General features: G+C 41.8%; 1 protein-coding gene across 1 annotated transcript in view; it reads left to right on the top strand.

The window, feature by feature from the left end:
• MYH15 (myosin heavy chain 15) overlaps positions 1–18603 on the top strand; it is a 150042-nt gene that overhangs the window by 103090 nt on the left and 28349 nt on the right. Inside the window, 4 exon segments of the mRNA XM_059388137.1 lie at positions 2534–2771; positions 2773–2884; positions 5001–5125; positions 8357–8472. Of these exon segments, the coding sequence (XP_059244120.1) occupies positions 2534–2771; positions 2773–2884; positions 5001–5125; positions 8357–8472 (591 nt within the window).

Below are 18603 nucleotides of genomic sequence, written 5' to 3' on the forward strand. Positions count from 1 at the left end.
CTAGCTGAATCAAACTCACCTGAGACCCAGCTGAGTGTTTCTGAATTCCACATTCCCCAAGAATAGGGAGTTGGTTTCTTAATCTTCCACATCTTGCACATTCTTTTACTGAGTAAGAACTTATGGTTGGCAAATGAGGAACAAATGGTAGTTGGTGTGGAAATGTAGAAAGCATTATCACTGAAGTGAGGGTGACCAACTTGTCCATTTTGCCTAATGGAGTTGTGAGTTTGCTGATTTTAGCATGGATGGCCCCACGTCCTGGTAACCCCTCAGTCCCTCCCCATATGTGGTCACCCAAAGAAAAATCTCTATTTTCTGGTACCAATTGAGTATTTCTAAGGTAGTTAATATATAATTTATATTATATAAATATATATACATATTTTATATATATATGTATATATATATATGTAATTATTTTATAAGGCCCCTATTTGAGGTGGAGTAAAGCATCAGAATCTCCTTTGGCTCCAGATTTATTGTGATATAATTGACATCTGTATATGTATTGACATTGACATGCTGGGACCAAGTAGGGCTCCAAACTCCTACGTACCTTTAAATATGTTTAGGAAATTGAAAGGGGAGGTGAACCATGAGAGACTATGGACTCTGAAAAACAATCTGAGGGGTTTGTAAGGGCGGGGGGGTGGGAGGTTGGGGGAACCAGGTGGTGGGTATTAGAGAGGGCACGGATTGCATGGAGCACTGGGTGTGGTGCAAAAATAATGAATACTGTTATGCTGAAAATAAATAAAAAATAAATTTAAATAAATTTAAATAAATTTTAAAAATAAAAAATAATATTCAATATATGTTTAGGTTATACAATGTGATGATTTGATATGGGTACATATGGCAAAGTCTTTACCACAATGTAGTTAGTCAATAGATCCCCTACCCTATGTAGTTACAATTCGTTGTCCTGAGACAGTTAAAGCTCTACTTTCACAGCAACTTTCAAATGTAAAGACAGGATTATTAACTGTAGTCACTAGGCAGTATCTCTTGTTGGGACTCCTGGGTGGCTCAGTCAGTTTAAGGGTCAGAGTTTTGGCTTTGGCTCAGGTCATGATCTCAGGGACCTGGGATTGGGAATCTGTGCTCCCTGGGGAGTCTGCAGGAGATTTTCTCTCCTCTCCCTCTGCCCCTCCCCACCTTGCATGCATACCCTCTCTCTCAAATAAATAAATAAATAAATAAATTTCACTCTTTTTCTCTTTCTTTCTTTCTTTCCTTCCTTCCTTCTTTCCTTCATTCTTTCTTTCTTCTGAGAGAGAGACAGAGACAGCATAAGCAGAAGGAGAGGGAGAAGCAGACTCCCCTCTGAGCCAGGAGCCCAAATATGGGGCCTGATCTTAGGACCCCAAGATCATGACCCGAGCTGAAGGCAGACACTTAACCATATGAACTACCCAGCACCCCTCAAATAAATAAATCTTAAAAAAAAAAAAAAAAAAAAACAACTTCTCTTAACATTTAAGAAAAACGAAGCAAAGTTGAGAAGTTACTACAGTTAGAAAGCCAGCGAGTAAGTAGTTGTTAGTGCACAGATCCCTCCTGGATGCTGAGCACAGATTAGTTTTTGTAGGATTCCCCCCCCAAAAGGGGACTTTATGACTACTTTGGTCTGATGGGCTACCTGTGTGGCACATGTTCATTCCTGAGGACATTTTTCTCTTTAATAATAGTAGATCAGAAAGAGCTTTGGTACACACACTACCTTTCATCTAAGAAATGTAAAGAATGGGTAAGAACAGGGCTGCCAGCCTCCCTGCAGGAGATGGGAGCAAGAGAACACATTGCATCCATCAGAAAGCCTCAGGGCACTGCGTTGTGTGGATGGCAGAGGAGGCACTTTAATAAACCACTCCATCTCAGAGGATGCTGGAGGGCCAACAGCAGGAGCTAGAATCCCCCCCCTGAGAGCTGTGGGATCTGTGAAGTGAGCATAACAATGGGACGGATTTGAGTATGTAAATTTGAGAAGAGCAGCTGAGGTGGAGAAGGAATTCAGAGGAAAGACAGAACTTTGGCATGTTTAGGAGCTACACGGTAAGAGAGAGAGAGAATGAGCAGGAGAGAACCAAAGAGTGTTCCTAGAAAACAATGTAGCAGGGAGATCTTTAAAGACCAGAGGTGCCTAAGAACTTTTAACAGCCGCTTACTGTTGGTGGGCTGTTCCATACAATCTTCTGCTTTCTCTCACTTCTTCCTGAAGTCATTGATAAAGTCTGGATTGCTGACAGAAGGTTTAGGGTTAAGCAAATACTTATAGGTTTAGGGATCCCGAGTTCCAAGACCAGGTTGGCAAAGGCTAGGGGAAGATAAAGCACACCTGGACATCCGGGTTCTCTAGGCACACAGTGGTCATTTGGAGATGTGAGCTGCTCTTGCTTTGGTACCTCTCAGCGGACCTCAGGGGTCTCCCTGCTGTGTACCCAAGCGCTGCTGTAATCCAGGACACACTGGGGGAGGACTCTGAGGGCTGTAGCTTCACTTGCCTTTTGCTTGGGTCTCCCCTTCTCAGGAAGAAGCTGGCCATGGGGTTGCAGAAGGCTGCTGAAGCCATGGGGGTAGCAAATGCCAGATATGCCTCCCTGGAGAGGGCCAGGCACCAACTGCCGCTCGAGCTTGGGGACACCCTGTCTGACCTTGGGAAAGCCCGCTCCTCAGCAGCCATGCTGGACCAGAAGTGGCAGCACTTGGACAAGTGCCTGGATGGCTGGAAGCAGAAGCAGGAGGAGTCACAGGCCATGCTAGGGGCCCTCTCAGAAGGAGGCCCGGGCCCTCAACACTGAGCTCCTCAAGCTCAGGCATGCCTACGAGGAGAGCACTGTGAGCCAAGAGATCCTCCAGAGGGTGAAAAAGAATCTCCAAGGTACTCTGAGCAGGGCTTGGAGCCAGAGTAGGAGCAGAGAGGTGTGGGGGAGCCCTCAGAATTGTCATGGTCCCACTCAGGTTTTAGCTTTTCCATTTTTAATACTTTTTTTTTAAACTAGGGTTATTATTTATTAAATTCTAAAAATAAGACTACTCTCCTACCTTAGCCTCAGGTTCACTTCGTCAAGAAAGCCACTATGAAGAATTTCTTTATCATCCATAGCCTGACCAAGATTTCCCATGCATAAATGCATGCATGTATTATTCAAGTTGTGCAGTATTCTACACCTCGTATTTTTTCATTTATCAAAATAATTTCTAATTTGACAAATATTTCTGTGGACTATGCAATGTGTCGGGCTCTGTTGCATACACAACCATTCCTTATTTAATTCTCAGAACAGTCTTATGAGTTGGTTTGTCTGTAAAATGCAGATTGTATTAAGTCCTATAAGATCAAGAACTTATCCAAATGCACAGTCAATCCAAAGCAGGTGTGAGATCTGAGCCCAGGCAGCTTGACTCTAGCCTATGCACACTTAATCACGGGCTCTACCACTGCCCACGTGCTTCGTGATTCTCTTTTCAGGTCTGTCCCCGGAGGCCTGCCACGTGATTGCTGATAGTTGCAGAGTGTTGTATTATAAGGATGAGCAACACTTATCGAACTAGACCTCGTTCAGCTTAGATACAATTTCTCGCAGCTACAAATAATCCTCTACAATATACTCCAGACATATACCTGTGGATATGGGCTAATGTTTCAGAAGGGGTAGCTTCCTAGAAATGAAACTGCTGGACTAAAGGAATGAATTGGTAAATTAGGAGATGCTGCTGCCAACCTACACCAGCACCATGAGTGATGGGCCTGAAAACCCTGAGATGTCCTGGAGAAAGCTCATTGCTCTTGGAGGCAGGAGTGAATCTTGCTTCTCTGTTGGCCTACATAGTCCATGCTCAGTGAGACTGAGCATGAGCACGTGAGAGGTGCTGGAACAGTGGTCAGAGAACTTCAGCTGCATCTGAACTGCCCAGAGGGCTGGTGCAAATGGTGGGTTGGGCCCCCCTTCAGAATTTCTGATTCACTGGGTCTAGGGTGGGGTCTCAGAATTTGTATTTCTAATAAGTTGCCCCTGAGGAGAGTGCTGCTGGCCTGGAGACCACACTTGGGCTGGGTGGAGGCTTGGGCAGAAGTCTTTTTCAAAAGCTCTCCAAGTGATTCTGAGGTATGGTCAGAATGGAGAACCATGGCCCTGAGTTTTCTTTGGAAACCTCTCTTCTGAAGAGGACTTATAAAAGAAGCCTTCATTACATAAGAATTGTCATCTAAAGAGTTTGGTGTTGTAACTTTTCAAAACTCTATCACAGCCGGGGATCTTGGAACCAGAGGAGCAGGCAAGCTCTTGAGTTCCTTCCACTACCTCTGGGCGGTGGTTAATTTCCAGAGCTACTTGGCCCTACTCCACTCCTCTCAGTGACTAGATGCTTCCTTCCTGAAGAGGCAGAACTGACAGTAACAATGTTGAATGGTGGAGGTTTTGTCACTTCTGGATGCCTTATTCTGCCTACGACTCCTGTTCATGGGAGGCTAGCCACAAACGCTCAAGCGTTTGACCTCCTTTGGATACTCTAGTCAGTCTGCACTCACACATCAGCTTCTGGCAGGCAATGACCCAGCTTATGCTTCAAGTTCCCATCCTGGTGACGGTGGACGGAATGGCAGCCACGGGTCTCAACAGCTAGGCACTTACACCAGAAGTATAGGGATTCCCAGTCTGTGTCTCAGAGCAGCAGCCTGCGGAATCTGACATGGCTCTGACAAGCAGTCCTGCCGTGGAAATTTGTACAGGTTGTTCACTGCACGGTACTCTGAGAAGCACCGTCCTCTCCGGTTGTAGCAGGCAACTTTCCGGTGGGTGGCAAGAGACTATACTGAAGAAAAAATGACTTTTTCAAATTCCAACAAGGGTCGCATAGGTGCCATGGGTGACCTTACCATCAAGTCTCCAAGGATGGCATGACCACGGTCCTAGAGGTACGGTCCACTGTACCTGATATCATGGGTCAGATATCACTGGTTCCTTTCACGAACTTTGCTGTTCTTCCTTCTCCAGAAGAGATGTCTAATCTGACAAATCAGGTGAGAGAAGGAAAGAAGAACCTAAATGAAATGGGAAAGGCCAAGAAGCAGGTTGAGCAAGAGAAGACTGAGGTCCAGGCAGCGCTGGAAGAAGCAGAGGTATTACCTCCGGGGATCAAAGAAGGTTTTTGTCATTGTGACAAAGCAAAGTAATAGCAGCAGCAGCAGCAAAAGCACACTCCTACAAGTGTTAACTCTGTGCTGGGGACTAGGCCCAAGGCTCGAGACACCTTACCTTGGCAACCATTGTCCCATTTCACAGATGAAGACACTGAGGACCAGAGGGCAGGGTGAGCAATACTGGATACAAATCTACCAAGTGTAATGAAAAATAGGAACCGCAACTACCTTCTTTATTGATTTATCCCCTGTCCCTAGACCCTCACTGTTCAAAACTGAGCCCACGGATCAGCTGCTTGGAGCTGCCTTGCCCTGGATTTTGTAAGAAATTCAGACTCTCAGCCTTCTCCCCAGCTCTGCTGAGTCAGAATCTGCATCTTAACATGATCCTTTAGTGGCTCATATTTACACTAACGGCCGAGAAGCACTTGCCTAGAACATGGGCTGGTGTGTAGTAGAGGTTCAACAAATATCTGGTGACTGTTAAATGAATGATTGTCCCTTCATGATATTGAATGATATCCATTGAATGAATATCAAAACACTTCCTCCCCCAAAAAATTTAGTTTTAAAAGTGAGATTCAAAATGATATTCTTAAACATTTGTCCTGAAAGCTTATCTTTGTACAGATTGTTTGGCAGGATCATTTTGAGTGTTAGGGATTAAAAGTTCAGGAACAATCTCTGACCTTATCCCTGGGTATGTGCTAAGGATTGAACAAGCCACCGAGACTTTTTGCCAAAGAGGGTGAACTAAAAGGAGTCATCTGTCACGGTCACTAAGCAGTTAACACATCCTGCAAAGCCTCTTTTCTCAGAGCTGAGTTTTATCTTCTTGACCCTCCCTTAGACTAAGCATCCATCTGGTACTTAAAACGCAGCCTCCACCACTCACCTTCCAACTGAGAAGATGATTTTTTTTTAAAGATTTATTTATTTGTTTGAAAGAAAGAGATAGCAAGAAAGAGCATAAGCAGGGGGAGAGGGAAAAGCAGACTCCCCAATGAGCATGGAGCCCAATGTGGGACTTGATCTCAGGACCCCAAGATCATGACCTGAACTGAAGGTGGACACGTAACTGACTGAGCTACCCAGGAGCTCCAAGAAAATTATTTTTAATTGGCAAAACAGTCCCTTTTAAACAGAGCCTTTGGAAGGTATGATCATGGAAAATTAGACTTCAAAGGTCTGCTCCACGCCAAACAATGTCCATTAAGTTCATGTTATCACTGCATTTCTGTAAGAGACCTGACAGACAGAAGATGTATCCACAGTATCCTGCATATAGAGCTGTCAAGTGGATGGCTTTTTTTTTTTTTTTAAGATTTTATTTATTTGACAGAGAGAGATCATAAATAGGCAGAGGGGCAAGCGGGGGTCGGGGTGGGGGGGAGGAGGAAGCAGGCTCCCCACCTAGCAGAGAGCCCTATGCGGGACTAGATCCCAGGACCCTGAGACCACGACCTGAGCTGAAGGCAGAGGCTTAACCCACTGAGCCACCCAGGCAGCCCAAGTGGATGGCTTTTGACACAGCTCTTGCCTTTTTATGCATAATTGTTTTCCTGAGGTCTTTACATTTTACATAGAATCCTTTCAGTTGGTAGTGTCACCCTACCAGGCTAGTCCTTGTAAAGTGAGCTTTGTTTCATTTTCTTTTTCCCTATGGTCCTCGGGCCATTCTGGCTAGGTACTTTCTGAAGCCACCACCCTAATCTAAAGAAGTAAATTTCATGGTAGAAATTTCAAGCACTATGATGAGCCGGTGAGAGATATGACTAGCCGGTGGGAGGGGTGCAATTTGAGTCCCATGTAACACAGAGACGTTTCACTTAGTGAAGGGACTGGCACGTCAACAGGCAAGAGTAAGGCCATAGCGCTCATACCACTTACCACCACTAGATGGCATTATATTCTATTTGCATTTTCTCAAGTTTTGTCTTTTACAGCATCCATAAATACTTCATCAACTTGGACAAGTATTTGTAAAATTGGGTTATTTGCTTTCCTGGGTGAGCCTTTATGAGAAACTTTATCATATTAGTTTTGAAGCCACAAAACTCAAATTATCCCAGGTCACCTTCTCCAAAGATTGTTTCTCTGTGAATTCTAGAGGGTGAGAGGTGACAGTTTCCCCTGAAGGAAGGGCACCATTTCCTTGCAGGAAATTGCTCTCCAAGCATTGGTTTTTGATTTATTTTCTTTTATATTGAAGGTAGTGTTGAGGGAACAGCAGCAAGGCCTTAAGACATATTAAAATTAGTAACATCTTTCTTATTTTTATCTTGAAGTTGCTACTCAGTTTTACTTTTTACTTTTGTTTGTATGTGGTAACCACCCCAGAAAAGGCTACAAAAATTACTCCTGCCTCAGGACTATCTTCCAGGTGATAAGCAGATTGTTGTCACACCTTAAGTTCTTTATAAACATCTTCCTCAGTATTTTCCAAATATTTTGTTTGTTTCTACTTCTATATAAATTGTGTCTTTGGAACAGGCTTTAAAGATTTAATCAAAGCTACACTTTTAAACTTGAATCACCTTTATAACATCCCTGGCAGTAATTGCCTTGCCTATGTTTAAATACTCAAAGGGACGGGAGATTTCCCTAGCTGTCCAAGCAATCCATTTGAAGTAGTATTAATAATTATGGTGATGATGGCTCACACCGAGTGTTATGTGTCAAGTACATCCTAAATTCCTTTATTGTTCTTCCTTTGACAATATTTGGATACTCGCCTGTTTCCTGCTCTCTGAATGCTTTCAACTTTTTCGCTATTCCTCCATGATGTCCAGAATTAAATGGAAGATTCCAAAGTCGGAGTTACCATTATCCTTGCTCTAGCTTTGATCCACTTATTGATTCATCCTGAAGTTGAACTATATTAAGCGAAGCCAAGAGTAATAAATTAAAAAGTTTAAATATAGTCACAGACGAGATTGAAATTTTCTATTTTAAAAAATGCTTTAGAATTCTAGTTCCTGAGCTATAGCAGAGAGCCCTAGGAATGTCAAAGCTGTAAGTGACATGACAAACAAAAGCAGTCACTTGTTTCTCATCCTGTTCCAATCTTCAGGGACCTGATTTGAACTTAGAGTTCTCCCAGCAACTCCAAAGAGAGCTACGATAGTGACGTACATTTTGAGGGGGAAAAAAATTTTTGTGTCCAAAAAGTAGACTTAACTTGGTACTTTTTAAATTTATGTCTTTCAGGGAGCTCTGGAACGTAATGAAAGCAAGATTCTTCGCTTCCAGCTTGAACTCTTGGAAGCTAAAGCGGAACTTGAAAGAAAGCTTTCAGAGAAAAACGAAGAAATAGAAAATTTTAGGTATCTGCGATTATTCTGATGAGCAACATTTGCATATTCCAGAATCCTTGACTGACTAGAACATGCTGTGTTTGGAAGCCTTTTTGGCCTCTGTTTGAACATTTCCAAAGAAACCAAGACAGTTTAACCCTACACCAGCACCTTTCTAGTGAGCTCACCACTATGAGTATGAAGGCACACCTTTATGCAATTATTGCATTATTGCCTGTTTTTATGATTTTCTTATATTCGAGCAGCTTCTGTTCTCCTAGAGACTCCAGATAACACACCCAAAGAAGTATAATCACATGCAAAAGGACTGGGGGCATTGCCCAGTCTCTTTCTCAGGCATTCGAGAAGCTGACGGATAATGCGGAAGGGTGGAGGAAAGGAACCAAAAAATGTGATGTGGTGCATTAAAATTAATGTCAGATCAGAGTGAAGTTTTCACAGAGCCCCTCCCCTGTGTGTACCTGTAGCCATTTGCGTGGAGAAGGGCAGAAGCCAGGAGCTAAGCCGCTTACTGAATCCCTGGTGGAGAGGCTGAGTCTTAATAGTCAGGAAACTGAATTAGACAGGACTCACGGGTGGCAGGAGCTTTTCTTAGCTTCCTTATAACAAGCTGATGACTTTAGACATTCTACTTCTTAGCGTCTCAGTGAAGTGAGGGGATAAAAGCAGCCCCATACATGTCACAGAAGGTGGTGAGGAAGATCAGTGAGCTGATGTTGGCAAAGCACTTCACACTGTATAGATCAAAGCACAATTATAAACACATGGAATTCACTATGATTATATTATTTATCCGATCTGTTCCATTAAGTCTATGCCATATGTCAGCAAGGAAAATCATCTGAGTCGGAGTTTTGAGTGGCAAGTTGCTTTCAATGTGTTTGTTAAACAATTAAAAAAATTGTTAATATATTCACTAGAACTGGCTTCTTTCCTGTAGCCCAAATTCAGACAAAACTCCCATGGGCGTCATTTTTTTAATGAGGCCATCAAGCCCCATTTGGCCCTCTGTGTGCTTTGAGTTACCCTTGCTCTCACTCACTAGCATTTTTCCCTCTCGAGGACTAACTGTGGGGATGAATTCTGGTCGACTTAAGAGGCTCTGAGGCAGTGTCTAAAAGAATTTTTTTTGATGAAGGGCAGAACATCGGGCCTTGGTACTTGCCCTACTTCCTTCCGTGAGGAACAAAAACGAACATTTCTTTGTGCAGTTAAAAAAACTCATTTCAGGTAACGTCAAGCCTGCACCTATTAATAAACCAAGCTGAGAAAAAATGAATCCTCCGAGAGTCTGCGTCTTGTCAGGTACATCTGAATGTCTTAGAGCCGTTCACCAATTATGATAATCTTACTGCAAAGGAAGTGGAGATCCAAACAGCCAGGGCTGGAAGAAGAAAGAGCGAACCCTAGCTTGAAGCCTTGAGGGGCCTGAAAAAGGAAGGGGCGGGCTGGAGGGTGGGGCAAGCTCGTCAGGAGTTTTAGTTAATGATTCATAATAACTATAATAGGTACATCCGGAAAGGAGAGATGAGCCTCTCTTAAAGAATATCACAGAGGCCCTAGCAGACGTTTCTGCAGAAGGGCTCCTCCGTGCAAGTGCGGGTTGTATCTGGATGCTTTGGTTTGAATCTGATGCTTTCATGGGACTTCAGGGCAGGGAGGCCAGCGGGTCCCAAGGAAGTGAAAAGAGTGGCAGGGGCAGAGGGGGAAGCCCAGGCAAAGCAGAGCCTTCCAGCAATCAAGGATAAGCCAAGTAATGTTCTAGAACTCGAGGAGAGCATTGCCTGGGCCTGCTGAGGTTCTAGGTCTTCGGTCCACATCAGCCTTGGGAAAGGCCACAGAAACTAGAGACCCGTGGAAGGGAACCAGAGAAAGCAGCAGAGACCCGAGTTGAGGGCAGGGACCTGATCGCGCTGCAAGTGGCCTGATGCATTCAACTCCTCTGCTATCTTTAGGTGAGGACTAATCCTGAGGGAGCTGGAGTCCTGTTGGTGGGGAAAAGTAGAAGCAGCTGGTGTGTGTGTCATATGTTCCACTTGTTAAACACATATTTGAGCACTTCACGTTGGCCAGACACTGTGTCTGCTATTCTTGCCGGGACTTCCTAAACTTTTATGGATTCAGTAGGGCTTTCTTTTTTAAAAAAAAGATTTCTACAAAAGCTCTGATTAACATAACTGGAGGTAGGGAGGTGATGACACTGTTGCTGATGGGAGGAGAGGAGGCGTGTTGGTGGCTGGCTTTGGTCACCCCCGTCCTAGATACAGGAATGATGGCTGTTAGCAGGAAGGCTAGCGAGTGGCTGTAACTGTGACCCAAGTCAGGTTCTAATAGAAGACTCAGAACTGGGTTGAAAACAAGTGGGTCAGGTGTGTCTTGAATTTTCAGAGACCACTGAATGTCTCCTTCCTCCAGCTCAGGACAGGGAAATGCTGGGATGTGCGAGGGCCCAGGGTGCACCTGCCTTGTCTTCAGCTCTCTCCAGACACACGCAGAGACGTGCTGGGAAGCTTTTGGGAATGAGGCACTGAAATTCCTTACTCTGTCAAAATGCATTAGCTTGCTTTGGTTTGATCACCTACAGAAAGGTTGAACAAAAACTTCTGTATGGGATCAGATAGGGTAGGGGAGTAGAAAATTCTCTTTACCCACTTTGGGTCTCTGGCTGGTCCTAAGAATTAAACTGACTGAAGACAGAGTAGCAGGAGAAAAGTATACACATGTTATTGAATTTTTACGTGCACAGGGGGCGCCTTCACAAGAGGATAAATACCTGGAGACATGACCAGAGCAGGAAGACACAGAAACCATGAACTTGTGAAGTATTGACACGGCATGGGGATTTGGGCCAGGGGTAGCAAATGCTGAAGAATTAGCAAGGTTTGTTTATATAGCCTTCTTGGCCCTAAATTCCCCCTTTGGTGGTAAGGAGGAGTCCCTTCCTTCTGTACAGGGGGAGGGTATCCTTCACATGCGAGATTTATGTACTGCATTCAGCGCAGAAGGGCAGAAGTATTTAGAGCGATCTTCCTGGTTTTGTTGTTTTCTTGAACTCCTTGAGCTTAAGAAATTTAATATGCCATGGTGCCACAGTTTGAGCTAGCAACCCCCAAGCAGCATCAGTAGTAAATATTTGTGGCTTGCACAGGCCATAGGGTCTCTATCTCTACTCAACCTTGCAGCTGTAGCTTGAAAGCAACTGTAGGCAACAGGAAATCAAATGGGCATGGCTGGATTTGGCCCATAGCTTCTCGTTTGCCCACACCTGGCCTCTAGCCTTGCAGGATCTGCTAATGCTCTATCATGCTTTCTCTCCCTTTGGTCTGTTCTTCAGAACTCAGTGATGTCAAACTTCACACGCAGTCTTAATTTATAAGCACCATCAAACTTAATTTCGTTTACTGTCTGAGTTTCTGCCAGAAGAATATGTTTAAGTCTTTTCTCGTTTCTAAGTAAAATATTTTAGCATGTCTTAAAAAACAGGATCTCAAACACAGACATGGTATTTAGTCAGGAAAATATCTGTTAATCATTTTAAAGCTAAATCCTATATATTAGAGTTAAGGAAAGTCTTATAGTTCTCTGATATACATGAATAATATTGCAAGAGAAAAAAACTGACCTATTGAATTGACTGACCATTTAAAACTGTTAAGATCTTAAAGTTGGGTTTTGTTTTTTTTTTTTGTAATTCTAAGGGTTTTTTTTTCAAGATTTGAGTTTTTTTTTTAAATTCTAAATTTTAAAAAATATACAATTTTGTCTTAGTTTCGGGTATACAATACAGTGACTCAACAGTTCTGTACAGTACTCAGTGTTCGTCACAGTAAGTTCACTCTTAATCCCCTTCACCTATTCCACCCAGCCCCCACCCAGCTCCTGTTTGGTAACCATTAGTTTGTTCTCTATGTTATGAGTCTCTTTCTCAATTTGTCTCTTTTTTTCTTTGTTCATTTGTTTTGTTGCTTGAATTCCACATATGAGTGAGATCATATGGTATTTGTTTTTCTCTGACTGACTTATTTCACTTAGCACGATACCATCTAGATCCATCCATTATACCCTATAGATTGATACGGGAGTCCATTCTTTTTTATGGCCGAGTTATATTACACACACACACATCTTCTTTATCCATTTATCTATTGGTGGACACTTGGGCTGCTTCCATAACTTGGCTATTGTAAATAATGCTTCAGTAAACATGAGGGTGCATATATCTTTTCAAATTAGGGGTTTTGTTTTCTTTGGGTAGATAGCCAGTAGTGGAATTACTGGGTCATAGGGTAATTGTATTTCTAATTTTTTAAGGAACTGTTCTCCACAATGGCTGCACCAGTTTGCATTCCCACCAACAGTGATGGTGGTTCCTTTTTCTCCACATTCTCACCTAAAATTTATTATTTCTTGTGTTTTTCATTTTAGCCATTCTGACAGGTGTGAGGTGAAATCTTATTATGATTTTGATCTGCATTTCCTAGATGATGAGTGAAGTTGAGCATCTGTTTATGTATCTCTTGGCCATCTCCATGTCTTCTTCGGAGAAGTGTCTGTTCATGTCTTCTGCCCATTGTTCAGTTGGATTATTTGGGGGTTTTGGTGTTGAGTTATGTAAGTTCTTCAGATATTTTGGATACTAACTCTTTATTGGCATGTCATTCACAAATGCCCCTTCAGTGGGTGGTCTTTTAGTTTTGTTGATGGCTTCTTTCCTGTGTAAAATCTGTTATTTTCAGATACTCCCAATAGTTGATTTTTGCTTTTGTTTCCCTTGTCAGAAGGGATTTGTATCCTATGACTTTACTGAATTAATTTATCAGCTGTAGTAAATTTTAGATTGAGTCTTTAGGGTTTTCTATATGTAATATCGTCTGTAGATAGTGAGTTTTACTTCTTTACCACTATGGATGCCGATATGGATGCCTTTCTTTTGTTGTCTGATTGCTGAGGTAAGGACTCCCTACTCTAGTACTGTGTTGAATAAAACTGATGAGAATGGACATCTTTCTCTTGTTCCTGATCTTAGGAGAAAAGCTCTAAGTGTCTCACCATTGTGTATAATGTTAGTTGTGGGTTTTTCATATATGGTCTTTATTATGCTCAGGTATGCTCCCCATAAACCCACTTTGTTGAAACTTTTTTTTCATGAATGGATGTTGTTCTTTGTCAAATGCTTTTTCTCCATCAATTGAAAAGATCTATGGTTTTTATCCTTTTTCTTGATGTTGATGTGATGTATCACATTGATTGATTTACAAATATTGAACCACTCTTGCATCCCAGGAATAACTCCCACTTAATCATGATGAATGATTTTTTTCAATGTGCAGTCTAGTTGGATTTGGCTTGCTGATATTTTGTTGAGGATATTCGCATCTATGTTCATCAGAGATACTGGTCAATAGTTCTTTGTTTTTGTAGTGTCTTTATCTAGTCTTGGTGTCAGAGTATTGCCAGCCTCATAGAATAAATTTGAAAGTTTCCCTGACTATTCTATTTTTTGGAATAGTTTGATAAGATTAAATATTGATTCTTCTTTAAGTGTTTGGTGGAATTCACGTGTGAAGCCATCTGGTCCTGGACTTTTGTTTGTTGGGAGTTTTTTGATTACTGATTCAATTTCAATGCTGATAATTGGTCTGTTCATATTTTCTATTTCTAAAAAAGAATTTTTATCCTATGTCCTGAATTGGTTTGGGGACGTTATATAAATTCCTAGAAAGGAATTTATCCGTTTCTTCTAGGTTATCTAGTTTAGTGGCATATCAATATTCATAATATTCTCTTACAATCCTTTGTATTTCTTTGGTGGTGATTATTATTTTTCTTTTGTTTCTGATTTTGTTTATTTGAGTCCTCTTTCTCTTTCTTTATGATGAGTCTGGGTAAAAATTTATCATTTTGTTGATCTTTTCAAGGAACTAGCTCCTAGTTTCATTGATCTATTGTTTTTAATTTCTATTTTGTTTGTTTCTGCTCTACTCTTTATTATTTCCTTCCTTCTACTGGTTTGAGGTATTGTTTGTTCTTTTTCTTGATCCTTTAGGTGTAGGGGTAGGTTGTTTGAGATTTTTCTTGCTTTTTGAGATAGTCCCATATTGCTATAAACTTTCTTCTTAGAATAGCTTTTGCTGCATCCCAAAGATTTTGGGATGTTTGTGTTTTCATTTTCATTTGTCTCCATGTCTCCATTTTTTTTTATTTCTTCTTTGATTTCTTGGTCGACCCATTCATTATTTGGTAGTATGTTATTTAGCCTCCATGCATTTGTATTCTCTCCAGATTTTTTCTTCTGATTGATTTCTAGTTTTATAGCATTGTGGTCAGACAAGATGCATGCTAGGACTTCAATCTTTTGAATTCATTGAGATTTGTTTGTGGTTTAATATGTGATCTATTCTGAGAATGTTCTGTGTATAACTGAAAAGAATGTGTATTTTGCTGTTTGGGGATGGAATATTCTGAATATATCTGTTAAGTCCATCTGGTCCTGTGTATCATTCAAAGTCACTGCTTCCTTGTTGATTTTCTGTTTGGATGATCTGTCCTTTGCTGTAAGTTGGGTGCTAAAGTCCCCTACGATTACTGATTACTATCATTACTTCCTTCATGTTTGTTATTAGCTACTTTATGTATTTGGGTACTCCCATGTTGGGTATGTACATATTTACAACTATTATATCTTCTTTTCGGATTGTTTGCTTTATGATTATACAGTGTCTTCCTTTGTCTCTTTGCTTTAAAGTCTATTTTGTCTAAATATAAGTATTTCTACCCTAACTTCCATTTGCATGGTAAATGCTATTCTCCCTTATTTATTTTTTATTACAAAGTTTTATATAGAAAGTAGTTTAGCTGTTTTCGCTCTCAATTTTGGCAAATATTTATAATTTCAGTAACTAAAGATTGTCAGTGCCCTCTTTCCTTCCCTAGGATAACTGCCCCCACTAATCTTGAGGAAGTCAGCTCTTGCTCAGTGGTGGATCAGGGTAGTGGTGTGTTGATGGGGGTTCCCTTCTCTCTTGTGTGGGAGGCTGCATTTGCCTCTGCTGTCTAAGACCCTGACCTCAGAGCTAAACTGTTGCAGGGCTCCCAGAGTCCCAGAAGCTGGCCTCTGCTCAGATGGGAAGGCAGAAGGGTTGCCCCTCTCTTGTTTCCTCTCCCTAGGTACCCTGAAGTGTCTCAGCCCACCTCCTGCCCTGCCCCACCATCCACTGTGCCCTAGAGACCAATCCATCCATGGGTCTCTGGGGAAGCTGCCCCTGCTTTCTCCTGGGGGATCAGCCTTTCCACTTCTCTGCAGGTAGCTGCCCAGGGTCTCTCTCAGGTGAGAAACTCAGCTCATTGCCTGAAGCCCCTTCTCCACCAACAGAAGAACCTGGAGTCCTGGTTAAAGATGGTGTAGATCACCGGGTTAAGCAAGCTGTTGCAGTAGTTTGGCAGTAGCCAATCCAGAAAAGGAACTTGTAGAGCAGGTCCGCACCTGGCATGTCTTGGGGCAGATGCCCTGCAGGCTGTAGCTGAAGGGGAGCCAGCAGAGCAGCAGCACACCCATCACCACAGTGTGAAGGTAAAGTACTCTTGTGCACCTGGGCCACTGAGCCTCAGAACACGCTGTGGGGTGCTGTGCACCTGGCACCCTGGCAGCACAGAGAGAACAGGGAGTGTGAGCTGGCATCTGACAGGCACCTGCCAGAGTGCAGACCTCCAGCAGCCAGCACTCCCAAGTTGACTCTGGCCAGACCCTGGCGTATGGGTGGCCGTCATCCCCACCCACATCAGGCTGCTGTCCTCTGGCTCTTCTTACAGTTGCATAGCCCCTGTTGCTGCATCCAGCCCTCTTTCTGTAGTCCTGCAGGCACCTTTGTGGCCTAGGGTACATACATGCTAAGCATGTGCATGCGCAGCTTGGCCCTATAGCAGATGCTGGCCTAGACCAATCCCATGGTGAGGCCATGTGGAAAATGAAGCTGTTGCAGCAGGGCTAAATGTATTCTTGTCCTTGTTGAGACTGCATTGTGGGTGGGTGGGGTTGTCAAGCTGGCAGTAGAGCCGGAGAAATGGTAGGAAGATGACAGCTAAGATGAGCCACATGACCGCATCCATCCCTTCACCTTTAATCCGCAGGCATCTTTAGGTCTGAAAGGAGTCTCTTGTAGGTGGCATATAGAGGGGTCCTGCTCTTTTTTCCAGTGTGTCACCTTATGTCTTTTGATTTGACCATTTAGTCCATTTACATTCAAAGTAATTATTGATAGGTATGTACTGATCACCATTTTGTTACTTGTTTTATGGTGTTTTTGTAGTTCTATTCTTTTCTTCTCTTGACCTTTTCTCTCATGGTTTGCTGGATTTCTTTAGTGATATATACTGATTCCTTTTTCTTTATTTTTTGCATATCTATGACTGGTTTTTGATTTATGATTACTATCATGTTTATATATAACATGCATATGGCAATCTAGATTAAGTTTATTGTCCCTTAAGTTTGAACCCATTCTTTATTCCTCTCCCCTCTATGTTTTAGGTATATGGTGTCATACCTTACACCCTTTTATTTTGTGAGTCCTTTAACTGATTTTTATAGATACACTTAATTTTACTGCTTTTGTGTTTCCTAATTTTCTCATTCCTACTTAGTCTTTCCACTCAAAAAGTCTCTAACATTTCTTGTAGGGATGCTTTAATTGTCAAGAGTTCCTGTAACTTTTGTTTGGGAAACTCTTTATCCTTCCTTCTATTCTGAATGGTAGCATTGCTGGATTGAGTAGTCTTGGCTGTAGGTTTTTTTCTTCCAGCACTTTGAGTCTATCATGCCACTCTTTTTTGGCCTGCAAAGTTTCTGCTAAAAAAGCAACTGATAGGGTTTTGGGGTTTCCCTTGTATGTAACTATTTTCTTACCTTGTTTTTAAAGTTCTCTCATTATCACTACTTTTTGCCATTTTAATTGTGTGTTTTGGTGTAGATCTCCTTGGATTGATTTTTTTGGAGATTTTCATTGCCTCCTAGATCTGGATTTCTCTTTCCCCAGATTCAGGAAATTTTCAGCTATTATTTCTTCCGATAGATTTTGTGCCCCCTTTTCTCTCTCTTTTCCTTTTGGAATCCCTATAATGCAAATTTTATTATGATTGATAGTGTCACTGAGTTCTTTAGGTCTATTAGCAGCTTTTATTACTATTTTTCTCTCTCCTGTTCAGGTTGATTTCTTTCCATTAGTCTATCCTCTAGGTCACTAATTTATTCTTCTGCTTCCTCTAGTTTACTATTTATTCCCTCTAGTGTATTTTTAATTTCAGTTACTGAGTTCTTCATCTCTTTCTTTTTTATGTTTTCTACCTCTTTATTAAGGCTCTCACTGAGGTCATCCACTCTTTTGTGGGTATCTTCATGACCATTACTTTAAATTCTCTTTCAGGCATATTGCTTACCTTGGTTTTGTTAAGCTCTTCTGTTGTGATTTTGTCCTATTCTTTAATTTGGGACATATTCCTCTGTCTCCTCAAATTTTGTCTAATGCTGTGTCTGTTCCTATGTGCTAGGAAAGTCAGCCATGTGTCTGCTCTTAAAAGTAGTGGCTTATGAAAATTAGTAAATAAATCTTCCCTTATAACCCAGGCATTTTTTCTTTATTTTTTTTTAATTTAAATTTTAGTTAGTTAACATACAGTGCAATATTGGCTTCTGGAGTAGAATTCAGTGATTCATCACTTACATACAACACCCAGTGCTCATCACAACAAATGCCCTCTTTAATATCCATCAATCATCTAACCCCATTCCCCCACCCGCCTCCCTCCATCAACCCTCAGTTTGTTCTTTATTGTTAACAGTTTCTTATGGTTTGTTTCCTTCTCTCCTTTTTTACCCCTCCCCCTATGTTTGTATGTTTTCTTTCTTAAATTCCACATATGAGTGAGATCATATAGTATTTATTTTTGTCTGACTGACTTGTTTCACTTAGTATAATACACTCTAGCTCATCCACATTTTTGCAAATGGCAAGATTTCAGGGGTTGTGTGTGTGTGTGTGCGTGTGTGTGTGTGTGTCTGAGTGATTAATATATATCCCACATCTTCTTTATCCATTTATCAGTCAGTGGACATTTGGGTTCTCTCAATAGTTTAGCTACTGTTGA

This window comes from Mustela nigripes, chromosome 2, assembly GCF_022355385.1.
Source record: "Mustela nigripes isolate SB6536 chromosome 2, MUSNIG.SB6536, whole genome shotgun sequence".
Classification (NCBI taxonomy): domain Eukaryota; kingdom Metazoa; phylum Chordata; class Mammalia; order Carnivora; family Mustelidae; genus Mustela; species Mustela nigripes.